Genomic DNA, 23,079 nt, shown 5'->3' with positions numbered 1-23,079 from the left:
GTAAGGAGGCTAGTCGCGCCAACAATTTATATATATAACAGATTTAAATTATAATATATTGTTTTATTAGATTTTCGTACTTCAAGACATGTCCAATCATGTGTTTTTCATTACGTCGACCATTTTACAAGTAATAATGTTGTTCAGTTTCATGGGCTAAACACACCCTTACCCACCCTATACCCCCTCCCTTGCCTCATATGGTAGGTACCTATCTACACCTATTAAATTTATAACCACCACCAACCACCAACTGCATAAATAACTTTGTAATCCCATATATTTATATGGGATTACAAAGTTATTGATGCAGTTGGTGTATTTGGAAAACTGGACCGAAATTACAAAATATTTAAGTTTTCCCATGATTAAGACACTAAACTCTATATGTATTCCAAATATGAAGCTTCTAAGTCTGCTAGAAGTGCCTTGGACTTTTGATGATCGGTGAGTCAGTGAGTGACAAAATTTAGAAACTTTAACAAGTTGTCATTCTTAAACTACTGGTTCAAATTGACTGAAATTTTAAATATTCCGTGTTTATACAATGCCGGATTAGTTACTGAAGATTCAGGTTTCTTGCTTTATCCACAACCGAATTATAGGGGGTCGAAAAAGGCCCGAATTGCTTCGAGAAAAGGATGGTACGGCCGTGCCGCTTTTTTTTTGCTCGACTTGGCGGGGGCACTGCCGTGCCCCCAGATAACGCCATAAAATGCACAGTCCCTTCGGTGTCGTTATATAGAGTTTACACTGTATATAAATCTCGTGTCACAATGTTTGTCCTCAATGGACTCCTAAACCACTTAACCGATTATAATAAAATTCGCACACCATGTGCAGTTCGATCCAACTTGAGAGATAGGATAGTTTTTATGAAAAAAAAAAACGTAAACATGTAGGTACCACTGGCGAAGCCGGGGCGGACCGCTAGTACCTTATAAGTTCTGTTTTATTTTTACCAACTGATTTATAATTCCTTACAGAACATGCACCTGCCACCCACCACCATATCCGGAGAATGTCGTCCAGGATGCCGTTGCAAGCCGGGCTTCGTGCTGGACACCAGCTCGGACAGATGCGTGTTGCCAGTGGCGTGCCCGTGCCACCACGGCGGCACCAGCTACCCGGACGGCCACACCATGCAGGAGGAGTGCAACACTTGGTGAGACTCGTGCTGGACACCAGCTCGGACAGATGCGTGTTGCCAGTGGCGTGCCCGTGCCACCACGGCGGCACCAGCTACCCGGACGGCCACACCATGCAGGAGGAGTGCAACACTTGGTGAGACTCGTGCTGCACACCAGCTCGGACAGATGCGTGTTGCCAGTGTTGCGTGACAAAAAAAAGACGGGTTGCACTCCGGGAGTGCCGGCAGAAGTGAAATCTTGATTATTAACGTTCAGCATGTTTGATATTTTGGAATGGTATCCGTCGGCTAAAAAAAAAAAAAAACATCCGTCTTACGCTTTTTCGATCAGGCCACGTGTCCTGACGCGAGTTTAAGATTTTATACACAACGTCGCTAAAGAAGTTTTCACTTCAAAAAAACATAAAAAAAATCGTGTGTAAAAAAATTAAAATGGAAAAAAACTTTTTGAATGTCAACGGATCTGTGTTATTTTAATCTTATTTTTTTTTGATAAATAATTGTAAAAAAAATTGGAGGCGCCGGGTATCGATCCCGGTACCTCTCGCATGCTAAGCGAGCGCTCTACCATCTGAGCTACGCCCCCGATATGAAAGCATTCAAAAGAAACAGTGCCAAAACAAAATTGTATGCAAAATACAAGCAATGCGTATTTTAATTAGAGCACCTTTCACTTGCGTCGACGAGAACAATACAACTCGTTAGGCAATGAATGCGTGCAATTAATGTTGAACAGTTATACAAGATCTATTCCAAATATTTTTTTTATTTCTACAAGAAAAGCAAATTCTTTCGACTAATTTAAAGATGGAAGAATTTATTGTCATCTATACTAATAACTCTAACTCTGTCTGTCTGTCTGTTACTCAATCACGCCTAAACTGCTGAACCAATTTGCATGAAATTTGGTATGGAGATATTTTGATACCCGAGAAAGGACATAGGCTACCTTTTATTGCGAAATATGTACCACGGGTGAAGCCGGGGCGGACCTCTAGTTATCCATAAATGCAAACAGCAATAATTAATCTATAAAAACAGAATAACTTAGCAGTGTTTTATCATCAGTAAATTATTTTTTATATTATATTTTTTATATTTTATTATATTCTTGTTCCCTGGCAAATGATCTTTGTCCATGCATTTGGCTGACATTTATTAAAAAAATCATTCTCATTATCACGCGTTCCCTTTTTGATGTTGTATTTTATACATCAAGTTTAAAATTTACCATAAAAAAATCACTCATACAGAAAATGCAACAACGTTATTTTTCTATTTTATTCCTTTTAATACATCTCATCTAAAATTTATCAAAAAATAAAGTATGTATCTCCTTTGCCTAAGCACAACCCTCCAGTGAAAAAAAAAATCATTTTTTCTTTTTTCCCGTAGCAAATGTGTGAGCGGCAAATGGTCGTGCACTCAGCAACAGTGCTCAGGCGTGTGCATGTCATGGGGAGACTCGCACATGGTCTCGTTTGATGGTACCATGTTTGATTTCGAGGGTGTTTGTAGTTATTTATTGGCTAAAGGCACTATGGACACGGAGGATGGATTCAGTATTGAGATACAGGTGAGATATTATGTAATTATGATGTTTATGGCAGTTTTATTTTTAGTATAGGAAACTACTGCTATAAGATATCATGTTAATCCCCCAGAAAGCTACGTTTCTACTGAATAATATTATAAATATTTATATAGGATGTTTTTAACCAAAAATGAAGGACGTCAATTATAATTGGTCTCATTTTTTAATTTGAAAAACTATAAATTTATTGAGCAGAGTACTTACTCCACTGGTGGGACATTATAATGTCCAAATAATTAAAATTAAATTAATAAACAAAAAAAACATACTTCTATACACTCATAAACTAATATCGTTGTGACATTTTTATTTGCCGCGCGCTGGTCACTTGACTTTTCCTAATCTTTTTTGTCTTGAAAAAGCCCACAAAAAAGCTCATATTCAAAAAAATACATTTGAAGTACATATTCAGATTTATTTATATAGTTTTATTAACACATTAAAATAAATAAAAAAAAACAAAAAGAAATCCTTGGAGGCGCCGGGTATCGATCCCGGTACCTCTCGCATGCTAAGCGAGCGCTCTACCATCTGAGCTACGCCCCCGATACAAATAGCAATGAAACAAAAATATACGTAAAAAAAGTATTTATACTTTTGTATGCGTATTGCGTATGCGCGTACGTGATGTAAACGACTTTCACTTATAAAACAAACATAAACCTTATTTCAATGTATAATAATACACATTTAAATGATGCAGTTTAGTTTAATTGTCATTTAACATTGTACAATTTTTACTTATTGTTATGCAAAAGTTTATTGAGTAAAAATTATTTTATTTAATATTTTAAAATTGGTCGTCACGTTTATTCAATGTTTTAAGCATGAATCCATCTAAAAATCTTTATCTTGATTTAATCTTTTAAACTATCTAAAAATTTGAATTAAGTATCTAGTAATACATTTAATAAGGAGCTTATGAAATAAATTTATTCATTTACGACCTGCACCAGTTTATCTAATCATAAATCTATAGTTACTAATATTATAAAGAGGAAATATTTGTATGTATGATTGTAACAAATTAACTCGAAAAGGACGGATTTGGATGAAACTTTACAGTAATATATAGGTTAATACTTACCTACTTCAGAATATGAGCTATAGAAATACTTGATTTTCTCGCGGGTTTGTCCGCGGGTGACACCATATAAAAATACGGTGGCTACAGCTAGTATCTATATAAAAATTTCGAAAATAAATAGGAAAATATTACATACAATAATAAATTAATTCCTCTATTTGTATAGAATGTCCCATGCGGTACAACAGGGGCTACTTGCTCCAAAGCAATCACTCTAAGTGTTGGCAGTGGAAACTCTTTGGAGACAGCCACCCTGGCCAAGGGTGCTCCTCTACCTGATGGAAGCAGTTTGAAGAGGTGTGTGCCATTATCTATAGTTTATTGTATATTATACAAATTACCTTTAAATATTTATAGAAAGCATGTATCGTTATTTGTTCATTCGTCTATCTTAAAAGCAAATGCATTGAACAACTAATACACTCAATTGTTTTATTAACATTTCCCTCACTTTCATAATGTACATATTTACATTTTGAGAATCGCCATTGTATTATACAGAACGATGAGTTCCATAAGTTTAATCAATTTTTACTTACAAAAACTATTGAAAGTTGCACTTTCTTGTGATTGATTTTCCGCAAGTATTAAACATTTAGAAATCAAAGAGTATCCAATGGATTTAGGGCTAATTTTTCAATCCTTGGTTAAAACTTATTCGTCGAATAACGTATAAAACTACCATTTCAAAATGTATTCATATTGCCCGCTATTGACAGTTTACAAGTGACATTTTAATATTATCGTGTAATACTTTATTGGACGGGTAAGTTTTAACCAGGGATTGAAAAATCGGCCCTTAGACGATTTGTTCATTATATTTTTAACCCGATGTTTCAAACACTGTATTATGTTAATTTCATATCAAGTTTTGAAAAAATATATATATAATAAAGTCGAAAATAAATGCAAAAATGCATAATTGCAGGATAAAACTCCGTACAGCGGGCGTATACACGTTCCTTGACGTGCCCACAGCAGGTCTTAGCGTGCAGTGGGATCGTGGGTTAAGGGCTTATGTGAAACTGGACCCTATGTGGAGGAATAGGGTATGTTTTGTGTAGTGTACTGTGGTGTTCTGTATTGCATTGTATTGTAATACAATGTAATGTATTGCTCTGTGATGTACTGTATTGTAATATACTGTAGTGTACTGCACTGTAGTGTACTCTATTGTAAAACACTGTATTACTCTTTACTGCGGTGTACGGTACTGCAATACGAATTTATGCAAGTTTTGACAATAAACCATGTTCAGCAGTAAGTACTTAACTTGGTATTTACTGTTGTGGAATGTTTTTCCGTATTATTTACAAAAAAATATTCATTTATTAATCAATCCATGATACAGAAAATATTAAATAATTATGTGTAGTAAATTAATGTAAATGGCGATATACAATAACAACAATATGTTTCTTATTTATGGCATTAAACTTACATGTTATAAAAAAATTAATTACTCATATAAAAAACTTGCAGGTGAAAGGTCTCTGCGGTAACTTCAACGGCGACTACCGCGACGACTTCCAGACGCCATCTGGCGGAGGACTTGCCGAATCTTCTGCTTTACTGTTCGCTGACTCGTGGAAACTGAAGCCGACATGCCCGAAACCGCAGGAGATGACTGTGAGTGTGTTGTTCAATGAAGCATGATTTTATGCAAGCTATCTGTTTAATGGTTTATATCAGGGTTTAGATTATGTACTGTTAATTTTTAAGATGTATAGCAATTGGCTAAAGAAATAAGTCTATACTGACGTTTATTTTTATTATGTATTATTCTAAATTGTGTAAAATGAATAGAAATGTACCTAGTCCATTGGTAAAATATGCAACTTTTACATTTTTTCAATTGGATGCTATCTCTGTCTCTGATTCTTCCAGAATTCAGTTTTATTAAGAAAAATTTTCACACTCATTATTTTGAAATTCGTCTAACACGAAATTTCATGAATGTAAACTTATAATCTACTTCTTATCCTTATACAAGATAGTCACGTGTGACCTTATAATCTTCCTCTTATCCTAACACAAAATCACTTTCAAAGTATACATACCCCTTGTACCCAGGACCACTGCGCTGAACGCGCACACCGCAAAGACTGGGCGTTCCACACGTGCGGTACCCTCAAGCGGCACCCGTTCACGCTCTGCCACAGTGAGGTACCGGTCAGTCCGTTCGTGACGCGGTGCGCGGCGGACGCGTGCGCGTGCGACGCGGGCGCGGACTGCGAGTGCGCGTGCGCGGCACTCGCTGCGTATGCGCACGCGTGTACGTTACGGGGGGTGCATTTGCGGTGGAGGACGCAGGATCTGTGTCGTAAGTATTTATTTTAGGAATTGTTTTTTTACATTTAGAAATTAAATACTTTTTATTTGACAATTAATTCTATTACTATTCCGACGTTTCGCAGTGAGCGTGATTATGAATCGCATTAAAATTCATTAGTCTTTAATTTATAAATGTGTAATACTCTCGTTAAATCAAACACATGAAAAAACATTTTTACGTGTTTATGAGATAAAGTCGCTTTCTGTTTAATCCAGGGATTTTGATGAATTAATTTTTAATAACGTACTTAAAATATTCACACTTTTATGCCAAACAAATAGATTCTCTATTTTACTGCAGCTCATTATTGAATACGCACATTACAGTGCAGATATTTACAGTACTCTATACTATAGAGTGTCGTGTTATGTCCTACAACACACAACAGTACATTGCCTTACTATTCAGATAAATCTTATAGGACAAATAACGATTTTTTTATTTATTTTCACAGCAATGCAATGTGACGAAGAGTGCAGCAACTACAGTGAATGTATGTCTGCGTGTCCTCCGGAAACTTGTGATAATATACTCGACTATGCGGACATTAAAGCAGTTTGTGAACAAGAGACGTGTGTTGAAGGTAATTTATATGGTTATTTAAAAATATTAGCATTTTTTTAAACTTGTTATAAATACACTTATTCGTTTTAATATTATCCTTTTTACTTTCAATGCAAATGCTTCTCTTTTGGATAATGATCCAGGTCGAAGGACCACTTTTAGCTTACTTTAAAGACTATCGTTTTAAGAATAACGTTGTCATAAATAAATTGCGTTATTTTATTATAATTTTTTAATTTTCTTTCTAGCACTGTAAGTATAGTCGTTTTGCGGCGAGTTGTCTCGTAAGTGTATGTGGACCTGCGTTTTGCAGCGTCTTGTCACGTGTTAGTGTGTGGGGCTGTGTTTTGCAGCGTGTTGTCGCGTGTTTGTGTGTTGGGCTGTGATTTGCAGCGTGTTGTCGTGTGTTTGTGTGTTGGGCTGTGTTTTGCAGCGTGTTGTCGCGTGTTTGTGCATTTGCTATTTGTCTCGGCTTGCAGATAGGAGTTCATATTTAACGATAGCGGTCCCTCCCAAATAAACGTATCATGTTGCAGGTTGCAAACCGAACAAGACGTGTCCAGAAGGCACGGTCTACTCCAACAGTTCGCTCCAAGAGTGCGTACCTCGCAACAAATGCAAGCCCCCGTGTATGACGCTGGAGGACGGGCGCGTGGTGCTGGAGGGCGAGGTGCTGGCGGAGGACGCGTGTCACACGTGCCGCTGCTCCAAGCAGCGCACAGTGTGTACCGGCCTGCCCTGCTCCACGGAGATGGTGAGACTAACCAATGTGTTCGGAATAGATAAAATAATAATTAAATGGTCACCCTGACAGCGAGTGACACAACGTGGTATCAGGTATGTACCTAGGGTTTGATTTCGGTAATATTTAACTATTGTTATTTTGGAAAGTGTGTATAGTAAAGGGCTATATTTTTGATAGCAGGGCGTTTATATACCTAAAAGTTCTTGGTGATACACACTGTCTACAGCAAAATATAATGGCCTTATTACAAAACAATTTAAACACAGTCTTACTTTAAACCAGGGATCTGTCACTTTAATTGTTGTCTATGTTAAATACGACAAAACCAGATTAAAGAGAACCCATGTTTAAAGTTAAACCCTGTCTAAAGTTTTTTGTAGTAAGACAGTAAGAGTCCATTGCCATTTGAACAAGAAAATCCATACTAATATTATAAATGCGAAAGTAACTCAGTCTGTCTGTCTGTTACTCAATCACGCCTTAACTACTGAACCAATTTGCATGAAATTTGGTATAGGGATATTTTGATACCCGAGAAAGGACGTAGGATAGGTTTTATCCCGGAAATTCCACGGGAACTATGCGGGTTTTTCTTTCACTGCGCGGGCGAAGCCGCGGGTGGAAAGCTAGTCTAAATATAAAGGTGACTGATATAGTGATCTATCAACGCACAGCTTAAGCCACTGGCTGATCGGGCTGAAATTTGGCATGCAGGTAAAAGTCAGAATATAGGCATCCATTAAAAAAGGATTTTGATCAATTCTACTCCCAAGGGGATACAATAGGGTGTAATAGTTTGTATGAAATGTATGTAACTTAACGTGAGCGAAGCTGCGGGCAAAAGCTAATCGAATTACAGAAGTGTTTAAAACCTTTTATTGATGCACTCATCCAAGCTTCTATTTCAAAAACAAACTGTCCCTTTCCACACTCCATAATTACTTCTTTTACTTCACAGACAACGCCAGGTTCCACCCCAGTGCCAGAAACAACCCCACACGATGAAGCGTTCCGCTGTAAGTCGGGCTGGAGCGAGTGGTTCAACCGCGGTGGACCAGAGAAGGACTCCAATCAGCGCTCTGTTGAAAAGGAACCATTGCCCAAGCCTAATGAATTCGTAAGTCTTATTTATTGTATTCGTAAGTTTTATAATTATCTCCTCTTCATTCTTATTCTGAGTGAATTTTTATTAACAATTCACTCAGAATAAGAATGTGATGAGTGATGAGTGAATTGTTGTTAACAATTCACTCAGAAAATAAGTTATAATTTACAAAATATGTGCCTAATTTCAATGATTTCGATGTCAAAATCCTTTTTTGTTCTTCCCATAAACTGTTTGACATGACTACCCATATTTATAATTTTTAATTAGTTAAATTATGAAACCAAAAACACTATTACAATCTTCAATAACAACTTTAATAATTCTTCCTATTTTATTTTCTGTCATTTTGAATGATTATCTTTATTCAATTCTTCTTCCAAATCCTGAAACAGGCAAGCGGCACACCTACCTGCAAGAAAGAGGACATGACAGACATCGAGTGTCGCACAGTGAAGGACCACAAGAGTGCAAAGGAAACTGGACTCAATGTCGAGTGCAGTTTGGAGCATGGTCTCTTGTGCGATGAGGCTGGCGAGTGTCCGGACTTTGAGATACGGGTGCTGTGCAAGTGTGCTGAAGGTAAGTGTTTTTTCAGATATATTTTGTTCTTTTATTATATCTTATGTTAGAAGACATATTAGGCTCCAGCAGAAACAAATATAGAAGAGAAATTACTCAATTTTAATAATTGCCTTTTACAAATCTGACTCGCAAGAGACAGACAGATTTGTAAATGCCGAATGATATCCGAAATTTTCAGTCGGGTGACATTTCAGCTAATAAAGTACTTATAAAAGGAAAGTCTAAAATGTTTGTATTTAGTTGTTATATTGGAAATTTGATGAATTTAAACAGAACGTTTTAAGCGTAACGAACATTATATGTCGTACCCCGATACCATTGGCATTATTATCAATTTATTCTCATAAATATAAATGTATTCAAATTATTTACATTATATTTATATAATTACTAGCTTTCCGCCCGCGGCTTCGCCCGCTTTGTCTAAAACATAATAAATTATATACTAAAACTTTCCTCTTGAATCACTCTATCTATTAAAAAAAACCGCATCAAAATCCGTTGCGTAGTTTTAAAGATTTAAGCATACATAGGGACATAGGGACAGAGAAAGCGACTTTATTTTATACTATGTAGTGGTTATTATTTTAATATCCCATAGAACCGTTCCAATGCCTGAACGCGTCGCACCCGAACAACCCACACCCGACGGACTGCAGCAAGTTCTACGAGTGCACGCCGGGGCTGGAGTCCCAGGTTCATGCCGTGGAGAAGTCATGTCCTCCAGGGCTCATGTACCACCCTGGGCTCATGGTCTGTGATTGGCCGGCTGCCGTCATCGCTGTCAGACCTGAGTGTGGACAGATTACTACTGGTAAATATAACTAAGACAGCACAGCTTCAAATAGAATTTTGAAATATTTAGCGCAGAATTTTGGAAATAATATAAAAATAAAACTGTCTCGATACGAGTGAAATTCTTAATACAGCTAAATCTATAATATAAAACTCAAAGGTGACTGATATAGTGATCTATCAACGCACAGCCCAAACCACTGGACGTATCGGGCTGAAATATGGCATGCAGATAGATGTTAGGACGTAGGCATCCGCTAAGAAAGGATTTCCCGAAATTCTTGCGAGAACGGGGAAAAACGGGGATGCACGTACAAAGTCGTGGGCGGAAGCTAGTTATGGAATATGAGCGTTTTACCACTACAATGTTGCTGTGTGTTGTTATCTGTTGCGGCGTGTGGTTGCGTCTTGTGGCGTGTTACAGTGTGTTGTTGCGTATTACCGTATGTGGCTGCGTGTCGCTGCGTGATACACGGGTTAACGCCTTTAGTACACCTACGCATTCGTATGCGGCAGCGAAACAGCGAAAAAACTGTAAGTAGTGTGGCAGGTTTTCGCATATGATATGTCTCACTCTAGCACATAGATAGATGAAATAGTTGCGTCCTTGTCAGTATTGTTTCGTAAGGACCTGCGAAATGGCCGTTACACAGACGCATACGTTTCGCTAGTGATGTTTCGCATCGCAATGCGTCAGCTCGCGATCTGTCGGTGAGGACAGATTTTCGCACCATGGATGCCGAAAATACTGAATTATTTTTGCATTATATTCGAGATTATCCCGTATTATACACAATTGGACACGCAGATTATAAAAATACGTACAAAAATTACGTCTGCACCTGCAGTCGTCGAAAATTATAATGGCATATCATTGCGAAAAAGTTGCGAAAACATTGCTGTGTACTAACGTTCCGCAAATATTTCGCTACGCAGTAGTTCCGCAGAGGCTCGCTGCCGCATACGAATGCGTAGGTGTACTAAAGGCGTAAACCTCAAGTTACGGGCACTTGAACTATGAAATAAATTTATGAACCATCAATATGTTGAAAGAAATATAATTAACTGATTTCTAAAAAAAAATGTTAAGATATTGACGTTACCTCCTTATGTTACGTGTATATTTACAATCAAAATAACTTTCATAAAATTATTTTCAGAAGCAGTACCCTCGGTTAGAGTACAAACAGGTAAATAAAAACAATCGAATATATTATACCTTATATTATTGAGTTGTCTTTATCTATACTAATCTATACTAATATTATAAAGAGGAAAGGTTTGTATGTATGTATGTATGGTTTTCACGCATGAACTACTGTACCGATTTTGATGAAATTTGGCACAGATAATCTTTAGACCCTGAGAAAGAACATGCTACCTTTTATTGCGAAATATGTACCATGGGCGAAGCCGGGGCGGACCGCTAGTTTTATTATACTTTTATAAGAGTTATACTACTCAAAAATAGTGCTTTCTATTATTCGGATGGAAAAACTAATGATATAAAAATCATTTTAATTGGTATCACGTAAATACTGTGTCTCGATTTAACATGCATGTGTGTGCTCATAACTCATTATATTTTATAAGCTTCTGTATAATTTTACAGTATGAAAAATTTTAACTCCAAATTAAACAAAAAAAAAATAAAGATGTAAAATATATTTTTTAACTGATATCAAATGCGATTTATTCATTTCATAAATTATCAACCCGACGTTTTGAACACTCCTCAAGAAAATTGATAAAACTTTGAGATTATTATCCATCCTTAACCATTTTAACTGTCTCTTCAGAAGAAGTAACACCACCATCAACAACATCATCAACAACCTCAAGCGGTCCGTGTGCCCCGGGTGAAGAGTTCAAGTGCCTGTACCCTTGTGATCAGCTGTGTGACCACTTCAAGGGGCAGTTGCAGAATCAGGGGCAGTGTTTGATGGGAGAGGTCTGTTTTATAGCGTATACGGTTAAACCTTTCAAGTGAAATGGAATTGATTTTGGCATGGATATAGTTGAAGAGATCAAAACTTATTTAAATCAACTTCTAAAGCGTTGATATAACCGTGGTTTTCTTGATTTCTGACCGCGGGGACATGCGCGATAGAGACTTAAAAACAACCTTCAAAACAATCATTGTGCATAATTATTAGAGTATCGATCTGACTAGTTCACTAATTAATCTTAGTAAACTCGATTTATCTTTCTATTATGAGGCGTTTTTTAGGATTGTGCATCTTTATGAGTTTCGTCTGAATTTCCAGTGATTATTCATTCTCTTTAATATTTTTATGTTACTTGTTATAATTTACCATGGACGTATAAAAAAAGACGGACGCCGTATTACGAACAAACAACGTGAAGCCACCATAGTAAGCTAGCGATCGTGTAAAGACAATAAACACGCACACACTCTCACCATAGTAAGCTAGTCGGCCGCCATTACGTCCTGAACTACCGACTGATTAACTGCGTCACTGTTTCACAAAAAATATTTAAAATGCCGTCTTGCGTGGTTAAATGGTGTCGCAACAGTACAATTTTAAATAACAAAACACGAGGGATTACATTCCACAGGGAAGCAAGTTATTTCTTTTATGTTTTAATGCCAAAATTATTACGGCAAAATTTATAGAAAAAAATACAGCCGCCATTGTCAACAGAACAGCTGTTGCCATGGCAACATGGCACACACACATGGATGTTTCGCCGCCATTACTAGGCTTCACTCAATGTTTAGGCGATATACCGTCCGTCTTTTTTTATACGTCCATGTAATTTACTATATTTTTATTAGCAGGCATGCGTAAACGGCTGCGTGTCTAAGAACGCAAACAGCACGTGCGCTGCGGGCTCCATGTGGCGCGACACACACACGTGCGTGCCCGTACAGGACTGCACTTGTAACTTCAAGGGACGGATTGTTAAGGTTAGTGTACATGTACACGCACGTTATATACATGCTCACATACACACACACACACGTGCGTGCCCGTACAGGACTGCACTTGTAACTTCAAGGGACGGATTGTTAAGGTTAGTGTACATGTACACGCACGTTATATACATGCTCACATACACACACACACACGTGCGTGCCCGTACAGGACTGCACTTGTAACTTCAAGGGACGGATTGTTAAGGTTAGTGTACATGTACACGCACGTTATATACATGCTCACATACACACACACACACGTGCGTGCCCGTACAGGACTGCACTTGTAACTTCAAGGGACGGATTGTTAAGGTTAGTGTACATGTACACGCACGTTATATACATGCCCACATTCACACACACATTAGAACGTGCATGCGTGCACAGATTGGACCAAAAAAATATATATCATGATAGGTAAATTCAGGAGTTAACCTGATTGATATGTTTTATTCATTCGGTAATAAAACATATCAATCAGGTTAACTCAAAAATCTTGTTGCATAAGAAAAACACATTGCTATTTTTTCTGATTTTGTTTATAAACACAAATATGTAATAATTAATTATGTGTGATAAATAAATAATAATAGCTTCAACAGCACTATAACTGCCGTTACGAAACATTTATTCCTTTCCAGCCGGGAGGCGTGATCGTAGACGACTGTACCAAATGCCAGTGTTTGGACAACGCGCTCCACTGTGACACCAGCGACTGCGCATCCACCTTCATCCCCATAGAAGGGCCAACACACGCGACCATGATCATCACGGACTCCCACAGAAAAGCATCCACCATACAAACATCCATCACCACGCCCACCACTCCAACCACTAACGCCACTACACCGTACACTGAAACCACTCTACCAATAATTGCAGAGATTACAACCACTTTTGCCCCCAAAACCACGTGGACGCCCAGTACAGCTATCCCCACCACTTTTGTACCAACTACAGAGAGTTCGACTTTACCTCCTCTTGTAATAAAGTCTACAGTGTCCCCTCTGCCCAAGTGTAATCCGAACAAGTAAGTGATTCTTGTAGTTAATTAGATTTGTTCTACTGAGTAAAATGTAAAGGCCAAAAAAATTTAAACTATTTGATGCCAGCGCTTTCGCGTTTCTGATAAATGAAAATGTTCGAAATGAAAAAACGAATTTTGAATGAAAATTACCTACAACTCAAAAGAAGAATCAAGTTAAGTAGACGACTGTCCGGTCGTCTACTTAACTTGATCATGTTTTTCATTCAGTCCTAATAATAATGTTTAAACAGGGCTTAAAGACCTTTCAATACCCAAAACAATTTCTAATATTTCTTAATAAAAAAAATAACCATCTCCTTCCAGCTTCAAGCACCTCCTATGGAGTCCCCCAGAGCCAGTGGGTGTGGTCACCGCGAGTTCAGTGTTCAGTCCCATGTTCCAACCACAATTTTCCATGCTAGATGGACCACCTACTGCAGAATCTGGTAAGAGAAGAAACATTATTTGTCTCCGCTAAAAATCCGTCAGATTTGTAATTATTGATTTTATACATAATCCTACTAATCCTACATAAGAAAAAAAAAGAATAGAATGTTAGTGTAGTATGTGTGTAATTTAAATATTCGATCATGAGGCGACGCTCAGGATCGTGTTCTATTTGCAATTTTTAAAAGTCTGTATGGGTTTAAAATGACAGCTATATTTTATAAAAAAATAATTAACAATATACCTGAAAATTTAATGCATCTTTACCCCTTTCATCCTTTACCACTATTATTTCCATCTGCAGCTGGCAGCTGGAACCCGCTGGTATCCGACCAGAACCAGTACATCCAGGTGGAACTACCAGAACGAACTGCTGTATACGGCGTGTCGTTACAAGGAAACCCGATATTCGACCAATATGTCACGAGTTATGACGTCATGTATGGTGATGATGGGCATGTGTTCTCGCCTGTGGAAGATCTGGATGGGTCTCCGAAGGTAATCACAATTTTTATTACTGCTTAAATATTAACTTATTAATAGTAAGTTGAGGTACCAAACATCTCATCTGGATATTTCTAAGATTTTGAATGTTAAGTTTGTGAACATTTTGGGAACTTTTGGTGAACTAATTAATTCACATTTTTATCATAGATTTCGATTACCTCTGTAATATATTTTATTGACCTATTTGCCTATTTGACTATTGGCAATCTTCAATGTAATAATTATTTACTCCATATACCGACTATGCAGCCACTTCAAAGATTGCTTTTTTACTTGGACTTTGGGTTATTTATGTTTGAATTTGCACAGGTTTTCCGCGGCCCCATAGACCACAAAACACCACTCGACCAGATATTTGACAAGCCCTTCGAAGCGAAGTTCGTACGCATCCATCCTCGCACTTGGCACAACGAGATTGCAATCCGCTTTGATCTTATTGGCTGTGAAGAATTCACTACTACTACTTCTACTACTACCACGTCAACTACTACTACTTCTACAACCACCACTACGACTACTACTCCGGAACCTACTACAGTTACAACGCCATTGATAGTAACGATTCCATCGACTTTGGCGTATACCACGGTAAGTTCAACACGTTATAAAAGTATTTAAACTAAATAAGTTTAAATATGAATGAACCAAGTTCTTGATATTAGAGAATCAGATATTAGAGTAATTGTCCATTATTATCCATTTGTCCCTTTTATATCCCCTGCAGATTGGTCGGTCTCTCTTTTCTATATTATTTTAACGGCATTCAAAACAAGGAGGTTATACTTTCGTGTTCAATTTTTTCAATCATACATCCATACTATCCATACTAATATTATAAATGCGAAAGTAACTCTGTCTGTCTGTCTGTTACTCAATCACACCTAACTACTGAACCAATTTTCATGAAATTTGGTATAGAGATATTTTGATACCCGAGAAAGGACATAGGCTACTTTTTATCCCGGCAAAATGACGCAATCCTGGAAATCCCACGGGAACGGGAACTATCCGGTGTTTTCTTTGACTGCGCGGGCGAAGCCGCGGGCGGAAACCTAGTCTGTTATAATTTCAATATATTTTCAGGAGGAACCAATGCAATGTACAGAACCTTTAGGACTCGGTGCAGACCTGCCCGTAGAAATGATCGAAGTGAGCTCGAATAATGATGATAGGCCTTATCTTAAGTTGGATAGCGAGAGAGGATGGAGACCACTTTATAGCACTCCTGGAGAATGGATTATGGTATGTTTACTAATTTCTTGTTATTTGCTTCTTTATTACTCTATTTTTCCACTCATCAAGTCTTTCTATACATTGTAACAACGATACATAAGCTTATGTCGCTTAATTTTTATCTTTCCAACAACATACTTTCTTTCACGACATATCATCTTTTTTTTTCTAAAAGTAATCTCTGTGCTGGAACAGTTAAGTGATTTTAAAAGTAATCATAATTATCCAACTCGCTTATCTTCTGACTAGACTTTAACATGATCTGATTTTAAATATCTATTGTTAAAAATACAAAATTTTCAGTTCAACTTCACGTCCCCCCGGAACATAACGGGCATCAAGACAAAGGGTGGTCCCACGGGCTATGTAACCACTTACAACATCATGTATACCTCCGACCTGAGCATATTCAACCCGATGCTGGATCAGAATGGCTTTCCCAGGATGTTCCCCGGGAACTTCGACAGCAGTTCCGTGGTTATGAACGAGTTTAGACCGCCATTGCACGCGCAGTACTTGAAATTGTTGCCAATCAAGTGGGATAGGGCGTTGGAGATAAGCGTGGAACCGATTGGATGCTATGAGCCGTACCGTAAGTCAAATTGGAAATTTTACTGACTACATATTTAATTTCATGACAATCGATCCTGTAGTTGGAAGCGTTAGTTATTTTTGCATTTATTGAAATGTGCTGTTATAATAACGTATCTGACTTCAACTTTGTTTTAACTAAAATATAATGAAATGTAACGTAAAACACTTTTCATATCCAAGAGTAGATACTCTAAGATTTATTTTTTACTTGGACTTTGGGTTATTTATTTTTGAATTTGCACTAACAAGATTGATTCAGATGAATGGAACTTTTGCAATCCAAATGCATAAATTACTATCATACTTCGATGATATTATTTTACTATTTTTATTTTTAAAAAATGTACTTTGTAATAGTCAGTACAAAGTAAATCCCTTCAAAACAGTCCCTATCGTCTCCATAAATTACAATTAAAATAATATTACCATATATTTATAAATATACAAGAAAAGAGCCTTCAAGAAAAGAGCCTTCAAGAAAAGTGCTTATTTGTCCATAAAAGGCCGGCAAAGCACCTGCAACATTTCTAGTGTTGCAAGTGTTTATGGGCAGTGGTGACCACTTAACATCAGGTGGCCCACCTGCCCCTTTGCTTGCTCTGACATAAAAAAAACATCTCCCCCCAGCGGTGAGGGTCCCTCCCGCGGACGAGCGCGCCCCCACCCCCTCGCCCTGCGCGCTGTGCCCCGGGGTCCCCCTGCGCGAGTGCGCTTGTACAGCCCCACTGCACTATGACGGGGACTCGTGCGTGCCCAGGGACCAGTGTCCCTGTATGATTCTGTTCTTTACGTGAGTATACTTATAATATTATAAGAAATTACACGCGAGGCCGGGTTATATATTATGTAGTTTGAAATGTAATAAGAATGTTCTGCGATTCTACAAAGCTACCTAATTGATGTAGGTAAGTTGATAACAAATCGCAGCTAGTCAACGACTATTAGCAAAGTGAAGGTAGTTGGGTCGAACGTCGTATAAACAACGTCCGAGCCCCGAGGCACGGTTCGTACGAATGCGCAACGAGACAAAGGAAAGCGGCTTTTTATAGTATTCCACAGCTAAGCATGTTCAGACATGAAATAATGACAACTATTCATCCACAAAAATATTAAATCAAAAGTTATGACTAACAATATTGTAAACGAGAAAGTCTGCGAGGTTGTTTGTTGCTAAGGTGATCGAATCCGTATGAAATATAAAATTTATAATTCTTCACAATTGAAGTATAAAATGCTATTTAGCTTTTAAAATAGCTACTCAATTATCAGCTAATGTCATCAGAAAGTTGGCGTTGTTAACCGAAATACGATCTTCTTAATTCCCTTGTGGTCGCTAAAACTGTTGTGTAAACAACATTTTATAGTAAACAGCTGTAAACTTGGATAAGTGTTTTTTTGAAACTTTGACAAACAAAAAATAATAATAAAAATAAAATAGAAAACTTGACCAGTTGACATCAGGTGGCCCACCAAATTGACTAACTACAAATACTGAAATTATTTTTCTTTTTCAATTATAAAATTTATTGTCCATCCGCAGATACCCAGTCGGATCCAAGTTCCGTGATGAGAAATGCAGGGAATGTGTGTGCAAACTTGGCGGCATCACAGACTGCAAGCCCGCTGTTGATTGCCAGTGTGCACCTGTAAGTAACTCTTTCTCTTATTTTTTATCACTCGATTCAACAAATATAATTATAAATAGCGAAATCATATTCCTTGGATATTTTTTAAGAAACTTGTCTTGAAAAGTTGTATGAATTTGGGTGCAGCACTTAAATTATGTCAAATTAAACTTAAAATTTAAATTCATAAAAGATAAAATTAAAAGAGGTACTTTAAAAAACATCGAATTATGATGAAATCATAACTGATGACATTATCACAATCCAAAGTTTTCTTTCTAACTAACTTCACTAGTTGTGATAAAAAAATATTTCATTTAATTTTCCAAAAATTTTCCCCAGGACCTCGTCCCTCGTCTAACAGATGATTGCGAATGCCTCTGCGAGCCTTGCACCAACGGAACCAAAATTTGCCCGACCAGTAAACTATGTCTGCCCCTTGACAAGTGGTGTGATGGTCTCCAAGACTGTCCTGATGATGAGAAGGACTGTCTCACCACCACGCTGATGCCGGTCCCGGAAACGGTGATCACCACTGTGATGGCCACAGTTGCTAATACACCACCTACCACTAAAGTTACTACACCAGCTCCAACTACTACTACTGAGAAACGTAAGTATAAAGTTTAGGGCAGGATTCGTCTGAAAAACAAAACTTACTTAAATACTAGCTTACCGCCCGCGGCTTCGCCTGCTTTGTCTAAAACCTAATAAATTTTAATCTCTCACGCGTCCTACTATAACATACTGATTTAGTTACGAGCAAATAATGTACGTAGGACGCGTGAAGCTATATACTAAAACCTTCCTCTTGAATCGCTCTATCTATTAAAAAAAACCGCATCAAAATCCGTTGCGTAGTTTTAAAGATTTAAGCATACAAAGGGCATAGGGACAGAGAAAGCGACTTTGTTTTATACTATGTAGTGATGTACATCCATAATGTAATGATGATTTGATTTGTTTATATTTATGCAGGAATTTAACTCTATAACTAAGACCATTCAAGTGTATTACTATGTTCAAGTCAAATGAGCAAACATTACGCAGTGTAACTAAATAAAACTTAATTGAGCTTATTAGAAGTTTATTGTTTGAAAGATAACGGACACAAAAACACACCTTTAAACAGCTATTGATTAAACTATCTTTAAAGTGTACTTAATATCAACACTTTGAATTATACATAAATTATAATCGTACCGATACACCATTTATGCTCTTAAATATAGATTTATTTTTTCAATATTTTCAATATTCAAATAGCACGGGGTGTTACTGGATCGATACCAAACCCAAATATGTGATTAAAAAAATTGTTGTCTGTGTCTCTGTATGTTCAGGCATCACTTGAAAACTAATGGTTCGATTTCGATGAAACTTGGTATAATTATACCTTATCATCCTGGGCATAAAATGGGATACTTTTTATCCTGGAAAAATATGTAGAAAAAAAGTTTTTCAGTTTTATAGACCGACATCGCGGATGGAGTCGCGAGCGGAAGCTAGTTATTAATATTTGTGTTGATAAGTCGACCGATATTGAACTATATTATTAAAAATCAATTTTTCAGCCTTCGAATGTCCCAAAGCCGAGTGTCCTGCTGGCTACACTATACACAAAGTGAACAGCAACGCCGGCAACAAGCCAGGCTACAGTCGCTACAAGTATAATGGGGGTTACTCCAAGGGCGGATACGCTAAGGGAGGATACGCCAAGGGAGGATATTCCAAGGGTGGACGATATAGTGAGTATTGATGATTGATTTTTGTGGTATTCGATTGTGATACTAAATATTATTGATATGTGGTATCTAGATCAAACTTGGTTAGTACTTGGCCACTTATTTATTTTTTACTAGCGGTCCGCCCCGGCTTCGCCCGTGGTACATATTTACGTTTTCTCTACATAAGAACCATCCTCGTACTTGAAGGAATATAATAAAAAAAGAATTATCGAAATCGGTTCAGCCGTTCTCGAGTTATGCGCTTACCAACACATTTTGCGATTCATTTTTATATATAAGATTATAAGAAAAATACAGAATATATAATAATCTAAATCTAAATATCATTTTTTTTAAGCTAAATTGTTTCAAGATTTGGTGCATTGCTATTTACTCTTCTTTGTGCATTGTACTATAGTTACTGCCACGAACCAAGGCCAATATTGATCACATAAGGTGAACATTTCAATGAATATGTTACGTTAAAGTCGCTTATACATATTTTGACGACATTTCACTACGCGATTGTGAGTCTAGTTGTTTATTTGTTAAGAATTCACTTGTTATTTGTTATTACGTCAATGTATATTTCCCAGGTCGGCCACAAAAGAACGTGTTCTCTCTCAACAAGCCTGTCACCTCTGGGCCAGGGAGCACCAAACGCGAATGCGAACAATTCAAGTGTATACCACCAATGTTCAAACCATCACGACCTCCTGGTGCACCACCACCATGTGCAGCGCCAGCTTGCCCACCGAAGTATATGTTACGGCTCGACACAAAGAGATTGAATGAGGAGTGCCCACAGTAAGTATAATTATGGTCTAAGATCCGAACTTAATTAAAAAAAATGTTTTTATTAATTCAATAAAAATGTCCTGTCCAGGATTTTCCCAGTCAACCCATTTTTAATACATTTTTAATACACTAAATTTATTATAAAATTGGTCTTATTCTATTATCACGCCGGTGAAGGTCGACCTATGTTCGGATCTTAGACCATTATTAGTGGTTTAACAAAGGCTATGGCTGAAAAGCAGTGGGAGCACTGGCCTTTTGTTCATTGTTTTCATTATTTTTTAACCGACTTCAAAAAATGAGGAGGTTCTTTCATATGGATTTTTTATGTATTTCTTTTTTACTGCGATTAAATGCTATTCTATTCTATTTATTTTAAACTATCAAGTCAAAAGTTCACATCCACTGATTCACAAATCTACAAAACTAATTGACGTTTGTAAAATGTATCTTCAGATAATGATTTAAAAAAGGTATCTCGTTCAAATATTGATCGGCAAATATTCTCTCTTAATCCTTGTAAAAAAAGTATGTTGGAAAATAATTATCAAGGAAGCATTCATAAAATATGAAATTCACTTAAGCAACAATAAATTCACAAGTAAAATCATTATGACCGCTCTATATCTTTTTGAATTTGAATAGATACGTTTGCGAACCACCGCCAGAACAAATGCACTGGTGCAATATAACGGGTCGTACATTTAACACCTTTGATGGGCTGGAATACAAGTATGATGTCTGCCATCATATATTGGCAAGGGATAACAGACTCGACTCCTGGGCTGTGCTTGGTAAGTGTTTCATATCAAATAAATATAAATACATAATGGGAAAATTAAAATTAATCAATTACTAGCTAAAAAAATACCCAATTAATATCTGCACCTCTTATGCTTAGTCCCTCCAGATAGCACCAGTAACAATTCCAAAAAGGATTCTAATATCAGAAGTATCCTAATTCAAAAAGATTTCCTGACTTTGCAAACTTACATTGTCATTATTGTTAATAAGACCACTTTAGACGTATAAAAAGGTCATTTTGCCATTTCCTAAAGCTGTTAATTTTTTAAATTGCAGCTAGAAAGAGGTGCACAGTTGACGGGGGTTGCAAGAATGAACTCATAGTGAACCAAGATGAAGAAATCATTACCGTTAGGCCAGATTTCATAATCCAGTACGACAATTACGAATATACAGTAGAACAGACACAGAAAATCTGTTTCCAGAAGAACAGTTTCAAAGTATCGCAGCTCGGAACTGGTTTAGAAATTAGGTCGTTAAGATATGGCTTCGTCGTGACGTATACGCAGGACGGTGACATTAAGATTGGGGTGAGTTTGGCTGCGCTCTAAATTAATCCTAAAAATGTAACTAGCTGCCAGTTGGACGTTGTGTTGTCCTATTGTGGCAATTTGTGACAAATTTTGTATTATTGGTCTCCTTAAAAAATCCATTACTTGTGCAAAAACATTAAAAAATAATGTGAATTGGTCGAATCGTTCTGAAGTTTCACGTTTAGCAACACATTTGGCGATTCATTTTTATTCGCATCGTTTCAGTGAATACGAAACAATAGATTGTATGTGTTGTATCATTCAGCTTGGCGTGCATGATAATAAAAAAAATAATCTAAAATATATTGTGTCGTTAAGCTTGGCGCGCATGATAGTAAACAACAATCTAAACTATGTTGTTCAGCTTGGTGCGCATGATAGTAAACAATAAACTGAAATGTGTTATGTCGTTCATTATAAGTAAAAAATAAACTGTAATGTGAGTTTTTATACAGCTGGGCGCGCATTGTCAGTAAATTCAAAACTAAAACTTGTTTCGTCAACCTTTTCTCCCATTCGAAATAAACACAAAATTTTATGTTCTGTCGTTCAGCTGGGCGAGCAATGGAAGAACAGCGCGGACGGGCTGTGCGGCGCGTTCGACGGCAGGCTGGACAACGAGCGGCGGCTGCCGGGCGGCAAGACTGCAACCAGCACGGAGCAGTTCGCGCGCGCGTGGCGCCGCCCGGGCCAGGAGCCGCCCGCCTGCCGCGAGATCGTGCCGCCGCGGCCGTCCGACCAGCAGCGCGCCTGGGACCTGTGCAAAGTGATCACGTGAGCGCTCCCGTACACCCGCACAGCAAAGCTGCGACTACTTGCTCTTTACACTCTTTTAGAAGCTTTGGAAATAGAAAATTCGAAGTTTTCAACTGATTTCTATAAA

General features: G+C 37.5%; 2 protein-coding genes and 2 non-coding genes across 4 annotated transcripts in view; 1 reads left to right on the top strand and 3 right to left on the bottom strand.

Annotated features, from left to right (window-relative positions):
* Positions 1 to 23,079, bottom strand: part of LOC149486155 (SH3 domain-binding protein 5 homolog) — a 243,113-nt gene that overhangs the window by 124,345 nt on the left and 95,689 nt on the right. The window lies entirely within an intron of this gene.
* Hml (hemolectin) overlaps positions 1 to 23,079 on the top strand; it is a 59,229-nt gene that overhangs the window by 21,108 nt on the left and 15,042 nt on the right. The window contains exons 24-51 of the mRNA XM_089699526.1: positions 987 to 1,165; positions 2,546 to 2,726; positions 3,998 to 4,128; positions 4,760 to 4,880; positions 5,314 to 5,460; positions 5,905 to 6,154; positions 6,621 to 6,749; positions 7,267 to 7,484; positions 8,434 to 8,592; positions 8,976 to 9,162; positions 9,767 to 9,979; positions 11,121 to 11,150; positions 11,760 to 11,911; positions 12,764 to 12,892; positions 13,543 to 13,931; positions 14,253 to 14,374; positions 14,680 to 14,873; positions 15,192 to 15,470; positions 15,966 to 16,124; positions 16,419 to 16,707; positions 17,337 to 17,499; positions 18,250 to 18,355; positions 18,677 to 18,947; positions 19,909 to 20,082; positions 20,658 to 20,868; positions 21,505 to 21,653; positions 21,940 to 22,193; positions 22,750 to 22,970. Of these exons, the coding sequence (XP_089555652.1) occupies positions 987 to 1,165; positions 2,546 to 2,726; positions 3,998 to 4,128; positions 4,760 to 4,880; positions 5,314 to 5,460; positions 5,905 to 6,154; positions 6,621 to 6,749; positions 7,267 to 7,484; positions 8,434 to 8,592; positions 8,976 to 9,162; positions 9,767 to 9,979; positions 11,121 to 11,150; positions 11,760 to 11,911; positions 12,764 to 12,892; positions 13,543 to 13,931; positions 14,253 to 14,374; positions 14,680 to 14,873; positions 15,192 to 15,470; positions 15,966 to 16,124; positions 16,419 to 16,707; positions 17,337 to 17,499; positions 18,250 to 18,355; positions 18,677 to 18,947; positions 19,909 to 20,082; positions 20,658 to 20,868; positions 21,505 to 21,653; positions 21,940 to 22,193; positions 22,750 to 22,970 (5,207 nt within the window). The remainder of the gene's footprint in view (positions 1 to 986; positions 1,166 to 2,545; positions 2,727 to 3,997; positions 4,129 to 4,759; positions 4,881 to 5,313; positions 5,461 to 5,904; positions 6,155 to 6,620; positions 6,750 to 7,266; positions 7,485 to 8,433; positions 8,593 to 8,975; positions 9,163 to 9,766; positions 9,980 to 11,120; positions 11,151 to 11,759; positions 11,912 to 12,763; positions 12,893 to 13,542; positions 13,932 to 14,252; positions 14,375 to 14,679; positions 14,874 to 15,191; positions 15,471 to 15,965; positions 16,125 to 16,418; positions 16,708 to 17,336; positions 17,500 to 18,249; positions 18,356 to 18,676; positions 18,948 to 19,908; positions 20,083 to 20,657; positions 20,869 to 21,504; positions 21,654 to 21,939; positions 22,194 to 22,749; positions 22,971 to 23,079) is intronic.
* Positions 1,664 to 1,736, bottom strand: TRNAA-AGC (transfer RNA alanine (anticodon AGC)). Its single transcript has one exon. It is a non-coding gene; the product is annotated as a tRNA-Ala (tRNA).
* TRNAA-AGC (transfer RNA alanine (anticodon AGC)) lies at positions 3,218 to 3,290 on the bottom strand. Its single transcript has one exon. It is a non-coding gene; the product is annotated as a tRNA-Ala (tRNA).

This window comes from Colias philodice, chromosome 9 (genome assembly GCF_061535455.1).
Source record: "Colias philodice isolate Cphi_HAF_F1 chromosome 9, ilColPhil1 Martin Lab GWU primary, whole genome shotgun sequence".
NCBI lineage: Eukaryota > Metazoa > Arthropoda > Insecta > Lepidoptera > Pieridae > Colias > Colias philodice.
Note: the sequence above shows the minus strand (reverse complement) of the source record. Positions and strands in the feature narration are given on the sequence as shown.